General features: G+C 41.2%; 2 protein-coding genes across 2 annotated transcripts; both read left to right on the top strand.

Moving 5' to 3' along the window:
- Positions 1 to 634: 634 nt before the first annotated feature.
- notum1a (notum, palmitoleoyl-protein carboxylesterase a) lies at positions 635 to 6,367 on the top strand. Its single transcript, XM_035655443.1, has 11 exons — positions 635 to 963; positions 3,768 to 3,820; positions 3,952 to 4,047; positions 4,416 to 4,476; positions 4,561 to 4,619; positions 4,721 to 4,823; positions 4,927 to 5,118; positions 5,211 to 5,308; positions 5,443 to 5,590; positions 5,688 to 5,735; positions 5,831 to 6,367. The coding sequence occupies exons 1-11, from the start codon at positions 635 to 637 to the stop codon at positions 6,132 to 6,134; spliced, it is 1,491 nt and encodes a 496-aa protein (XP_035511336.1). The 3' UTR covers positions 6,135 to 6,367.
- A 4,235-nt stretch (positions 6,368 to 10,602) lies between these two features.
- On the top strand, positions 10,603 to 13,399 carry LOC118323089 (myeloid-associated differentiation marker-like protein 2). The gene has a single exon (XM_035655009.1). It carries the CDS (start codon positions 11,469 to 11,471, stop codon positions 12,378 to 12,380), a length of 912 nt encoding a protein of 303 aa, XP_035510902.1. The 5' UTR covers positions 10,603 to 11,468; the 3' UTR covers positions 12,381 to 13,399.
- The last annotated feature ends 226 nt before the right edge of the window (positions 13,400 to 13,625 follow it).

The following is a 13,625-nucleotide window of genomic DNA, read 5'->3' as shown; positions in this document are numbered from 1 at the left end:
TGTTTTGTTTTTTTCCCACTTGATTTTCAGGCAAGTGTGTAACAAGATGCGTATTCTCACTTCATAAATTTGTGGTGGAATGGGAAATGGGCATTTCAAGGCCAATAAAAGCCACCACATCAAATAAAACTTCGCGGATCAAAAGAACCAACGCATGGACATTTTTTCCCTCTATAAATTAAAAAAGGGGGGTAGTCTGCCACGCTTGATCATGCCCTGAGTCCTGCCCCGCTCTTGTGATTGGCTGGACGGACACACAAGGGGGGAAAGTTTGAATAAAATACAAGAGCATGGCACCAGTGTTGTCGTTGAGGCTTGTGCGCTTGGTCCAGCAGCGCTTGAGTTGCACCAGATAGATTGGCAAAAGCTGTTGTAGGCGCATTCTTTGGAAGTTTGAAATACATTCAGAGAACTGAGTGGATGACTGTGATTTATCTAAAAGGACTTTTTTTTTTAACTTTAGTTTATATTCAATTTGTGCGTTTCTGGGAGCGGATAACGAGTGTTGTGGCATCTTTTTTTTTAAACCGTGCGTAATTGTCGACCCTTTTCTGCTCCATCAGTAAACTTTTGTGTTCCCCCGACGAGACGTTGCATTTGGAGCAAGGACATCATCTAAAGCCGGGGCTGAAAGATGACAGCGATCAGAATGGTTTCATCAGTGCTGCTTCTGGTGCTGATGCAGTCCGGGGCTCTTTGCGCACGGAGGTTCCGGGGTGGCCGCAACCCGCAACCACGACGCTCACCACCTCCTCCCACATACCGGGCGGACCGGGGTGACACCACGGAGAGCTTCCCTCTGGATTTCACCGCCGTGGAGGAGAACATGGATAACTTCATGACACAAGTGAAGAACCTTGCGCAGTCCCTCTACCCGTGCTCGGCGCAGAAGCTCGACTACGACATGAAGCTGAACTTTTTGGAGAATACGACAGTCACCTGCAACGACGGGAGTCCCGCGGGGTATGTACCAACCGAGAACGCACACGCACAATGTGATGAATGAGGATGTGATTGGATCGCCGACAGGTCAGAGCATTGTCGGCCGTGCGGCGGTGCACCCTGGAGCTGTTGTTGCAGCTTCAGCAGGGGCGCACCCCGTCCCTGCTGGTCATCTTGCTACCCGAAGTAACCCACATGTCTCTGGCCTGAGGACAGCAACGCTCGTCTCAACGGAGAGTGGGCACAAGATACAATTTTTTTTTTTTTTTTGTGTGTGCAAATGTTCAAAATTAGGGTTCGATCCCTTAAACATTTACATGCTGAAAATAATAAAATAAAAATAAAAAATAGAAACTTAAAAAATTAAAAATAAACGGGGACATTTTCAAAGGAAAGTAATGTTCTGGGATATAATAAGGTTCAGTCTGGATAAGATAGACAGCTGCTTTGAGTCAGCGAAGCGTGAAATTTGCGGATAGCCACATGGCCTATGCTTCATTTCCTTTGCTTCAAATTAGAATGCAGGATTTGCTCTGAAGAAAGTTTAGGTTTAAGTTTTCGGACCCCCGCCCATCTCTCTCTGTCTCTGATGATTGCACCCACTGCGCATACTGTTGAATTGTGATTTTACAGCCATTTAACAGTAGCCTATGTTTTCTCTAACTTGGCTACTGTAAAACGTGTCCTAGTTTATAGTTTTGTTTCTAGTAAAAGGCACTTGTAGTCTATGGTCCGTGCGGTAAACAGTGGACCACTACATTTGCTTCCACTGCTGACATTGTTGTTAAGCAGAAATCCATTTGGCAGTATGATTTATTTGCTTGGGCGGGATAAGCCATGGAACTAAAAGCACTTTCAGCCAGTTCCACTGCCTCTCCTGTTATTTATCAATACATAAACAATGTACAGTCTTTGGATATTTGTATTCTATTTGGTTGCAGGGAGTCAAATTGTGTCCTGTAGGTTAAACTGATTCTTATACACAGAATACTGATAATGGAGTTATGGCAGGTGTCCTTTTTAATATTCATACATGTATTTACACGATTCTTGTCTATAAGTGTCTTTGCTTGAGTCTCAAACATATTATATCTGCAACACAAGAACACAAATATACACATTCTGCCACAGTGAAAGAAGGTTGCATGCTCCTATTTCTTTGTAGCCACATTGAAAAGCACTGCTCAATCATTATCATGTAGTTTAGTCATTATTATTTGCCGCTTTCAGTATTATGTAAATGCTTTACTGTAACTGTTGTCCGTACCATATCTGGAGGCTTTGGTGACTGTCTGCCATTGTGCGTACACAGTCAGACTTGACTGAAATGCTATACATGTCTCTTAATGGATTTACCATCCTGTCTAATTCCTGTTAAACCCCAAAGTGGGAGCGAGAGATGTAAAGCTCTTAAGAGACGCAGCATGAGGACGAGAGCAGGAGACAGTTACTGGCAGATGGCCGTTTCATTCACTACTGTGGCTGTTGTCAGTTGAGATGCTAATCCATCAGCTTCTAACAGTGTAACAGTGTCACAAGAGAGGCGTCGTTACAGTTACAGATAAACAAGGATGCAACAAGAATAAAATCATTCACAATAGACAGGAAGGTGGTGGTGTGATTCATCTTCTGGAGCTGCACTTGTTAGAGCGCCTTTCTCCCTTTTGGCTTGATCAGCTCGCCAAGCCCGCCTTCACTTTGTTGTTTGGAAGTAGTAAATAGAGTGCACTGTCCTCAGCCTACATCATTGACTGTGGCTCACAATAATAGCACAAGACATTAACTGCAGCCAAAGTGTGATTCAGTGTCTGAGCGAACAGCTCAGAGCTTCAGCCAACTCTGTTTCCTTTAAAGTCACTGAAATGTTTTTGGCAATCCTCTTGAGTTTAGTCACTGGTAAAGTTGGGTGGATACTGATTGAATTAGAAAAAAAAAACACACAACGTCACAGAAGCACATCTTGCTTCTATGGCTAAAGCTACTTTACAAACCAGATTTTTTTTTTTACTGGCCTTGCATGTGATTTTGTTTTGGTATTAAATAAAAATCCTGTTGAAAAAAGGTTTGGTGATGCATCAAACATGAGTGCCTTCTGCAACATGGGAGAATCATGATAGCATTGCCCTCTTCTGGACTTACAACATACAGCACATATCTCTTATATTCTAGTGGGCATTCACTTCTTTTCAGTCCTAGTCCAGGACATATTCGAGGGCCAGACAGTCGAATGTCTACGTGTTGACATTTGCGCAGGCCAAATGTTGTTGTGTTATTCCATCTTATCATTCCTTTTCGGCCTGAGCCTTGATTTGATCTGCGTTGTGTGTGAGGACACTGCTGAGGAATGATGAGCTCAGAGTGAAGAGACTATGATGGTACATTAAACAACACGAATACCATCTACTGGCATCTACAGTACAAACAGGATAGGGGACGAGATGTTTATCTCGGTGTGATCGCTATATCAGTTACTGTGAACATAACCTCATTGTTCTCACAGAATTTATGTTGGCGGAATTTAATTTTAGCTGTTTTTTTTGTCACCTTTGAAAGATAAGAATCAACACAGCAACAGGACATCCTTTTCCCCATTAAAGTGATGATTTTGTGTTTGTTTATATTTCATGCTTGGATACCATCACTGATGGTAGAAACAGTGAGGGTATCGCCTTTCAGTGATTATCTCATCTTTTCTCAAGAAAGAACACATTATCAAAGAGGTGGAATGTGGTTGCATCTGTATAAAAAAACAACAACTTTTTTTAATATTTGCACGCAATTCAAGCTCCTGATGTGCTGATTTCATATTCTTTGGTCTCTTGTAGGTACTATCTGAAAGAATCTCGAGGCAGCAGACGGTGGTTGATATTCTTAGAGGGTCGGTATTAAGGACTAATGTAACAAATTTCATCATGTTTCTGCTTTCATGCTCAAAATATATGATATAATGAACTATTGTAGACAATTTGTGTGAGTAATTATCCCTATTTTTTGTGGATCTATGTCCAGGTGGCTGGTACTGCTTCAACAAGGAGAACTGTGACAGCCGATATGAGACCATGAGAAGATTGATGAGCTCTTCCAAGTGGCCCCAAACTAAAACAGGTCAGCCTCAGCTACTGTATAGTTCACTGTGCTGCAATAAGCACTGCTCGTACTCCAGCTGTGGCCCGTAGCAAATCCTGACCCCCTTAACATGGTGATAAAAGCACCCATATCTCACTGTAATGTCTCGGTAATTAAAAGGATCGGATGTATCTGTGCTCATCTGCAGTGTTATTGCAACCAACACCCCGTCATAATGTAACTGTGGTGTAGAGTTACCTGGCGCCCACTGCTGTAGGAACAGAGACGCCTCCCTCTCTCACTAGAGTGTAATAACTGTAATCCACGTGGTAATGATGATGAGGAAGAAGAGGATGTGTCTGGGAGTGCCAGGATGGCTAATGATACATGTTGATCTGTCTCTGCAGGCACGGGGATCCTGTCTCCGCTGCCTGAGGAAAACCCTCACTGGTGGAATGCCAACATGGTGTAAGTTGACACATGTTTGCGTGTTTATCGAAGCTCAATTTTTTAATCATAGTTGGCAACTTTAACTTTATGTTTGCTGCGCAGGTTCATCCCGTACTGCTCCAGTGATGTGTGGAGCGGCGCGACAGCCAAAACAGAGCAGAGTAAGACAAGACTTAATCATCAAAACAAGCATACAATGTCATGTGATCCTCTTTAAGAAAAGTGTTATTCTACATATCTGCTTCCTTTGTGTTGTGTGTAGGTGGCTATGCCTTCATGGGCTCACTGATTATTCAAGAAGTTGTGAAGGACCTGCTGAACAAAGGTCTGGACAACGCTAAAGTTCTCCTATTAGCGGGAAGCAGGTATGTTTGTGTTTGCTTGTGATTTCAAATTTAAAGTATTCTACATTTCATTCGTATCCCTGTATAGGTATGAATAGTACTCATGTCATATTTCTCCATGCAGCGCGGGTGGTACTGGGGTCCTCCTGAACGTGGACCATGTGGCAGAGCTGCTGGAGGGACTGGGGCACACTGGAATACAAGTGCGAGGCCTTTCCGATTCTGGCTGGTTCCTGGACAACAAGCAGTACCACTGCACGGACTGCGTTGACGCTGTCAGCTGTGCCCCCACTGAGACCATCAAGAGAGGAATCAAGTATGGGAGCCACTGAGTGGACTAATGGTATTTTAGTAAGGGGACGAGATGATCAGGTTGCTAATGTCTGTCCTTCTCACCTGCTGCATCAGGTACTGGGGAGGAGTGGTACCAGAGAGGTGCAGGCAAGCCCATGAAGGAGAGGAGTGGAACTGTTTCTTTGGATATAGAGTCTTCCCATCAATAAAAAGTGAGTTTGGGGTCTGATTCTGTATCTAAACATGCTAATGTTAGTGTCTTTGCAAGCCCGAAACCTCTGTGTGGTACATGTTTGAGTATACTATAATCCTATATTAATCTTCTTCATCCATTCTCCCTGTGCAGGCCCTGTGTTTGTTGTCCAGTGGCTGTTTGATGAGGCCCAGTTGACAGTGGACAACATCCAGCTAACAGGCCAGCCCGTGCAGGAAGGCCAGTGGCGCTACATCCAGAACCTGGGCATTGAGCTGAGGAACACACTCAAGGACGTCCCGTAAGGCCAAATCTCTGCATTATAAAGGACGTTAATTAAGTTAAGTAGGATTAGTGAATGGATTCAGATTGATTTATTCATTCCTTTTTTTTTTCAGGGCTATGTTCGCTCCAGCGTGCCTATCACACGAAGTCATCACCAGAAAGTGAGTCCAGTATAACCAGTCTATCATTATGACACTAATCTGTTTGAGGCTTTCTTACTTGTGAGCTCACAGCGCCCTCTTGTGTTGTGTTCTAGTTACTGGATTGACGTGCAGGTTAAAGGCACTTCCTTGCCCCGAGCGCTGCACTGCTGGGACCGCAGTCTCCATGACAACAGGAACAACAAGGCTCCACCCAAAGGCTGCCCTGTACATCTGATCGACAGCTGCCCCTGGCCACACTGCAACCCCACCTGCCCCACCATCCGAGACCAGTTCACAGGACAAGAGATGAACGTCATTCAGTTCCTCATGCACATGGGCTTTGATGTGCAGAAGATGGCCCAGCAGCAGGGCATGGACCCCAGCAAGCTACTGGGCATGCTCAGCAGCGGCAGCTAAAGGGACACACAGTATCTCCAAGCTAAGTCCGAGCAGGGCTGGCTGGTCTCTCTGGCCGGTCTCCCATGCCTGATACCTCCAACTACACATCCACCTTCACAACCCATTCTACCTATAGTCGACTTTCCTCTGAAATACTGTTTACTTTAATCCAGGCCTCGGTCAAACACAGGGGCTTAGATTTGTCCCACAATCCCTTTTCCTCACAACTGATGACAAGTACAGGGGCAACACAACACCACGACAAGGCACAACTCTCTGCTACTCTCCATTTAAATTATCTTTTGCTTTGTAAAAGAAAAAAAATATCACAAATCCAGTTTTAAGGATGCTCATTGATGTTTTGTTTTTTTTAAAATATTGTTTTCGTCCTTCCATATAGATTATATTTAGTCATTGTTAAAAAAAAATGCCACAATGACGTAAGAATGATGTCTTTGTTTAGTAGTCACTATAGAGTTTATAAGGACATAATTCTGTTTTGTAGTTGGTTCTAACAACATATCATCACACAAAAAAGCTACATCAAGACAGAAACAGGGACATAATAAGGTGAGATAAGCACTGGATCAGGAAGGAAACTTTGTATTTATCTCTAAAATAATGGCGAGAACAATAGAGAGAGACAAGTGATACCAATACTCCTCTAATCAACTTGTGGTATAAAACCAGGTAGGATTAACAACCTCTTTACATAGTCAGGCTACAGAAATTTGCTGCAGACTGACAAAAAGATGTTCCTTGCTAATGAATTGAAAGAAATAGTAAAAAAGAACAAAAGACACACATTTTATATTATCATTATTATGATTATCACAGGTTAAGAGAAAAGCTCCCTGTAGAGGTAACTCATTCCTGACAACGCAGTGGCATATTCTCAGTTTCGACAGCTGTGAAGATGCCATGACGCCTGGTTTAATTGTTTCCTGAAGCTGATTGTGGTCCTAAAGTGGACCTGGAAATCCTTTCAAGGTCTATCAGTATCTATACATACACCACAGTGCCAGTACATCTAGTCTATACCTCTTTCTCACAGGCCACATCATCACAAACCCGAACATTGGGTACACATTGATGTTAAATCACCTCATTAGTTCAGCAATTCTCAGATCAATGCAATGAACATTTAAAGGGAGACAAATATTGTGTATTGTATATTTTTTTGAGTATTTGTATAGGTTCTTTCAAATGTTCACTATTGTAACTCCCTTCTTATATTTCATAATAGAGATCACTTTTTAATATAATGACAATGTTTGTATGTAATGATGTCTTTATAAATGATGTTTTAAAGGACCTCTATTTTGCATCACACCAGAGAAGAAAAGGTATTACTAATTGTAATTTTATTCTGTAACATATTTTTTAACAGAAGAAAACTCAAGCTACATTGGTAATTTACATATTTATTTTGTTATGTAAATCATATTTATAAGTGCTATTTTCACAGAGAAGTGATTCTTTGTAAATTGTAAATACATTGCTGTTTTTTTCTTTTTGTGTTGATTGCATGTCTTTGTATCAGACCTAAAAGAAAAGACACATTACATATACTACAAGATATTGCTGTACAGTCTTGTTATTATTATTGTTATTAATGGTAATAATCGTGGAATAGGTATCAGAAGCGTTTGCACAATTCTCCTTCCCATTTTACAGTCGCAGCGCAGCAACCTTTAGCAGGAGGTAAGGTCAACAGCTCCCTCTGGCTCCCACCACGGCTTGCCACTATTTTGACATATCTGATAATAGATACGAGGCTCTGTACACACACTGACAGTCAGACAGCTCATAGCCTTTTAGCAGCTTTTGTTAAATCTCAAGAAATGTGGTCCATTTCCTATCATAAAAAGCTATTTCAGAGAAAATTTAACTGAGAAACTGCATTTTTATTTGACTGAAAATGACCCATAATTAACTTACATTCACTAGCTGAAGCAAGTTCAGATGGGAGTGGTACCCATCATCATCTGTCTGCACTGCATTAATAATCTTCTCTGCACAGTTTAAATGTGCACTTTCTTACACTGTGACCCTTATTCAGCCGTGCACTCACTGTCTTTATGATGAATGGACTGCAGTCATTTATCCAGTGCGCTTAACCATTTGCCCTTCAATCACCTATTCACACATACACTCACACATCCATACAAGGCACTGGCCTAACCATCAGGAACAGTCAGGCTTCAGTTATTGCTCGAGGACATTTCGACATGTGGTCAGGAGGAGCCAGAGATCGAGCCACCAACCCAGTGATTACACGACCTGCTTTACCTGCTGAGCCACGGCCGTCTTTACGCTCCTATGACAACCTCTGATTTTGTTGCAAATCTAAGTATGCCATATGCTTAGTTTGGGTCACTTTAATGCGCCAAACACAGTGCTGTATGGTATGACCATCACCATATGACCACGATATCATCTATATATCTTTTCCACAAAGACATTTTGGACAAAAATGTGTTTTGGAGTGGGTTATGAATGAATTAGGGCTAAAGCATTACCCAAAGTCTGGATCTTCTTGTTGAACCTTTGTTCAAGACTGCTTTGTTAAAAAGACACAATGATGATGATCATATGGAGGTGGTCATATGGAATGGTAATAGAGGACAGTTGACTGATTTAATAAAATATATAAATTCTACTACTAACAATCTTTCTTTCACTGTGGAACAGCATGACACTTGTATTCACTTTGTAGACGTAAGACTTGACAAGGAAAAGAACAGTACTATTGAGAAGCAGAGAGTAATCAATCAGGCATCTCATCATAATATCCCAATTGGCTAAAGCTGCAGGCATATCTCTTCGGCCTATCAGAGGACCTTAGATACAGAAAGGGCACTGGTTCCCAACCTGGAGTAGTGACTGCCACTAGAGGTCACCAAAGCTTCACAAGCGGTCACAAGACCTTCTTGATTTTAAGGGGTGTAAGAAAACATAGTATGCCTCTATCTAAACTTAATTCATTTCTGTGATTTCTAATGTTTATATTATTATATAATTTATAATAAAAAATCTCACAGGATAAGGGCACAGTGGAGACCTGAACATAAGCTAAAATAATACATAATGAGTTCCTAAAAATATAAGGAAAACTTATCTTTGATGTTGACTGGAAATAATCTGCTCAAAATTCATCCAAACTGCTAATTTTACACAGATTTCATGCAGTTATTGTATTCACTGTTTGGTTAAATTGTTCAGTTTAACAGTTGTTCTGTACTGTCATTGTTATGCATTGAATATAATATGAAATATCCATAAAATATGTCACTTAGTCAGCAGTTGTCAGTTTTACTTAATGATAATAACTGAGATAGGGAATCCATGTTAAAAAACAACAACTACTTCCTCGCTGATCACTTTCTCCACAGTCCTCTGGCAGTCAGGGTCAAAAACATTAACCTCATATACTGGAATTTCCACAAATGTGATCCATCTCTAAATAATATCAGCTCTGTGCCTCCTTTGATCACGGTCAAACGGTCTTGCAATCAGGGAGACAGATTGGTTCATTCTGGAAAAACACCCATTGGCTCTCTAATCAACCTACAGCCTTTTCCCGCTGTGACCACCGTGTAAAATGTAATCTCAAATACGTTATGCATCCAAGTACTGTTAGAAACAACAACTATAAAATCCTTCATAAACTCCAGCAGCACACATGTCTACATGCTGAAATGTGACATCACTTGAGGCAATTTAACAGCACAGCTCCTTCTGGAGTCACCAAAGGCTATATAACTTTTGTCAGCATGTGCAGTATTCCTATCAAACACCTGTGATTTTGATGTATAAAACTGATGGTCAGGCATACAGAAAGTGCCTGATTTCATCCTTATTTAAAAGACAAATAACCTGATTAAAGTTATCTAATTAGGGAACACAATCAATAGCAAATTAAGCTATTTCCACTAAAATATAAAATATTTTATTTCACTTATACCTTCCTTAATTGTATATGATTTTCACCATCCCATATTCTTATTGCATGGGACTGTACAAAAACATTCCTATATGGAGTGTTCAAAAACGGTTGACCAGCTGTATACAATCTGATACCACAAATAATTTCAAAAACTATTTTCAAAAACCTTGCACACTGTAAATCAAAAATCACAGCATATCACAGGTTAAAGTATTTTAAGTAACTACTAATCCATTTCCACTTCCCTCCGACATGCATTACTTGAATCTGTCATCACTGATGCATAATCATCCCTCTGGACCTGTGTGTAATTTATATCTCTAATGGGAGTCTTAGCCTCTCTCCCTGTCATTACACTGCATATAAATGCCAGTTTCTTACTCAGGGAGCTCTGACTCAGCCTCTCTGGGTGCTCCCTAGAAATACGACTCCCATACTGCTTGCCACATGTAGCCTCCCACCCCACTGTGGAATATAGACCCCCTATTTATAGAGCTGGCGAGGCCTGTAACCCTGGGCTCGGCACAAACTTTCAGTTAAACAGCCACCCTAGCAATCCACCAAGTGCACACTGACACACACACACACACACAAACGGGACATACAGAAGGGAGAGGGTGTGTGTTTGTGTGAGTAAGAAAGAGTGGGAGACCAAATCCAAGAGGCAACAGGAGACAGAAACAGCAAGACAAAGAAGAAGACACAGAGCCAACATTTTGAGTGATTTTAACAGGCAGTTATGGGCCTACAGTGAAGAAATTATAAGGACCGAGATACTGAGTAATGGAACTTGACTGACCGGTCCACCTGTTTGACACTTGAGGCTATTGTTGGAAGATTGATCTCTGGATATGAGGACCGCACTTCACTGAACTTTTGATACACTGGACAACTTGGGGACTGAAGAGAGACAGCAAAGGAAAACCAATATTTTGGAGGACATACACCACAGCTTTGAGTAAGACCAGGATCAAATTCTTAATCTCTAAAACTCTAAAAAAAAAAATTAAAAACACTACGAAAGGACTGATACCAGTGGTGTATAATTTACAGAAATGAGTTTCTATATGCAACATTTATAGACTATAGCAGTCAAGTAGACACATTACTAAAAAAAATAAAATAATAAAACCTAGCCATTAAAAAATATATCTTATTTCAAGGTCTTAATAAGCATCCTTTCCTATTACAAGCTACTGTAAAACTTCTACACAACAGTGTCTAAATGTAACTTAAGCACACCACTGTAATTACAAAGCAAGCTCAGGGAAAAATTACAGACATTTGTAATTAAGGACCATCTATAAAAGGCAACCAAGGAAAGGGTGAGGTCTGCGACTTGTGCCGCAAGGACATCAAAACTGAGAACAGGAACAGCTGCTTCTGCGGGGACAACACAAACCATGGATTCTAATGGAGGACACTACCTCAACAAAGAAGCTGTGCTGTCACCTTTAGGTGCAGCCCGAATGTGCCAGCTGCTACTCGGTTGCACCATAATGGCCCTTGTGTCCCACAGCGCAGGCTACAGCGCCACCTATGGAACCTTCTGCATGTTTGTGTGGTGCTTCTGCTTTGCCGTCACACTGCTTGTGTTCACGTTGGACATTACGCGACTCCACACATGCATGCCCATATCCTGGGATAACTTCACTGTGGCCTTTGCCATGCTGGCAACGCTCATGTACATCACTGCCTCTGTGGTCTACCCAGTTTACTTCCTCCAAACAGATTGTCCCGATGAGGGTTGTGAAGTCCAAATGTACCGCATTGCTGTGACTGTATGCTCCAGTGTCTGCTGCTTCCCATACGGTGCTGAGGTGTTCCTTACTCGGGCCAAACCAGGTGCTGTGGTGGGTTACATGGCCACTGTGTCTGGTCTACTCAAGGTGGTCCAGGGTTTTGTGGCCTGTATTATTTTTGGAGCCCTGGCCAATGACAGTGAGTACAACCTCTACATTGCCACCCAGTACTGCGTAGTGGTGTACAGCCTTTGCTTCTCCGTAACGGTCATAGTGGTTATACTGACAGTTTCTGGCAGGACCTCGGCTCTGCGGTTCCCCTTTGACCGGTTCGTGGTTGTCTACACCTTCTTCGCTGTGGTCCTCTACCTCAGCACTGCACTGATCTGGCCCATCTTCAGCTTTGACAAGAAGTACGGTACCACTACTCGTCCTGAGGACTGCCCACGTGGAGACTGTCCTTGGGACAGTAAGCTGGTGGTGGCAGTTTTCACCAACGTCAACATGATCTTGTATTTTGTTGATCTTGTTTACTCCCAGAGGATCCGCTTCGTCTCTAGCTCTGCTGTCTAAAAAAAACATGCCCTTCTCAAGACTTTTTAGCCTCAAAGACAAATAAAGACAAATTGGGGCCACATGCTCTCCACAGCCTTGTGCCTGTGAAGGACTCATACCCTTGGATACATAAATTCATGGTGTTGTATGCATGTATGAATTTTTTTTTATTATCAATATTTGTCTAGAATTGAGCCTGTAGGCAACAAAGCTGTCAGTATTGCCACAAACTTAAAGGCCTTTCTCCAGTTCTGCAGTGACCTACCAGGGAGAGCATGCCAGGTGCGCTGATGAGCTGATCTCAGCAACTTTGTCCACAGAAGACCCTAGGAAACATCAAATACAGAATCCTTTGGTGGTCACATTCAGGATGGAGCTATAGGAGTGCGGGATAATGTTTAGAATATCAGAACAGGGTTATGTAAGTCAGACTTACAGACTCAGCAATTTATTTAAGTATTAATGTATGTGTTAAAATGTATTTAAACACTATGAATGACGATTAAAATATATCTCATTGAGATGCATAGCATATGTTAGGTCTACAGTATGCACTGAGCATAGCTTTTGATTTGATTGGATTGGTTTTTTTTGACATCACAAAATAGTCTACCATGTCAAACAATACATATTCATTGAAAATGTCAACGATAATATTAAAAAAGTTTTTAAAAAAACACACTTACTTCCATTGTGGTCCTCTTTCCAGGAAGACAAAGATGACAATATGAGTCTGAACCAACACATAGGCTACATTAAACTACAATACATCCTTTCCTACACAAGTAAAGTGTTTTTTGGCTCTCAAGCCATTTTATTGTATCCTTGTACTCATAATGCCAAATAATGAAGGCTTTTTTTTCTCTTCTGTTATCCATTGAATGTTAAATGTATCTGATACATACATTTTTGAAGGCAAAAACAGTATTCAACAGTATTAAACGGATTATTTGGGATAAGCACAAACCTGTAGTGTAATATTTCTTCTTTTGCTATGTTTCTGATGTATTCCCTGTTTAATAAAATATCAAACGTTGTGTTGGTCTTTTTGATATCTGTATCCTTTGATCTGTGAACCTTTACTCTTTTCTTCTCTCTACTTTAGAAGATATAGAACTTGAAAAGGCCACATTGATATTGGTACAGTTGTGTTGATTGCTAAAGATGAGAAGCCTATATTTGATTCACAGTCAAATTAGTATGATATTTCAACATTTGATATAAAATCCTGTAACATCTGTAGCAAAGGAAGGCCTTTTTTTT

Source organism: Morone saxatilis, unplaced genomic scaffold (genome assembly GCF_004916995.1).
Source record: "Morone saxatilis isolate NCDOM2014 unplaced genomic scaffold, NCSU_SB_2.0 Contig14, whole genome shotgun sequence".
In the NCBI taxonomy this organism is placed as follows: Eukaryota; Metazoa; Chordata; class Actinopteri; family Moronidae; genus Morone; species Morone saxatilis.
Note: the sequence above shows the minus strand (reverse complement) of the source record. Positions and strands in the feature narration are given on the sequence as shown.

Bases quoted from the DNA above. Each gene is read 5' to 3' on its own strand.
- notum1a (XM_035655443.1), top strand. From the start codon at position 635: ATGACAGCGATCAGAATGGTTTCATCAGTGCTGCTTCTGGTGCTGATG. The intron at 4,620-4,720 runs GTAAGACAAGAC...TGTTGTGTGTAG, and splicing joins GACAGCCAAAACAGAGCAGA to GTGGCTATGCCTTCATGGGC. The intron at 4,824-4,926 runs GTATGTTTGTGT...TTCTCCATGCAG, and splicing joins CTCCTATTAGCGGGAAGCAG to CGCGGGTGGTACTGGGGTCC.
- LOC118323089 (XM_035655009.1), top strand. From the start codon at position 11,469: ATGGATTCTAATGGAGGACACTACCTCAACAAAGAAGCTGTGCTGTCA.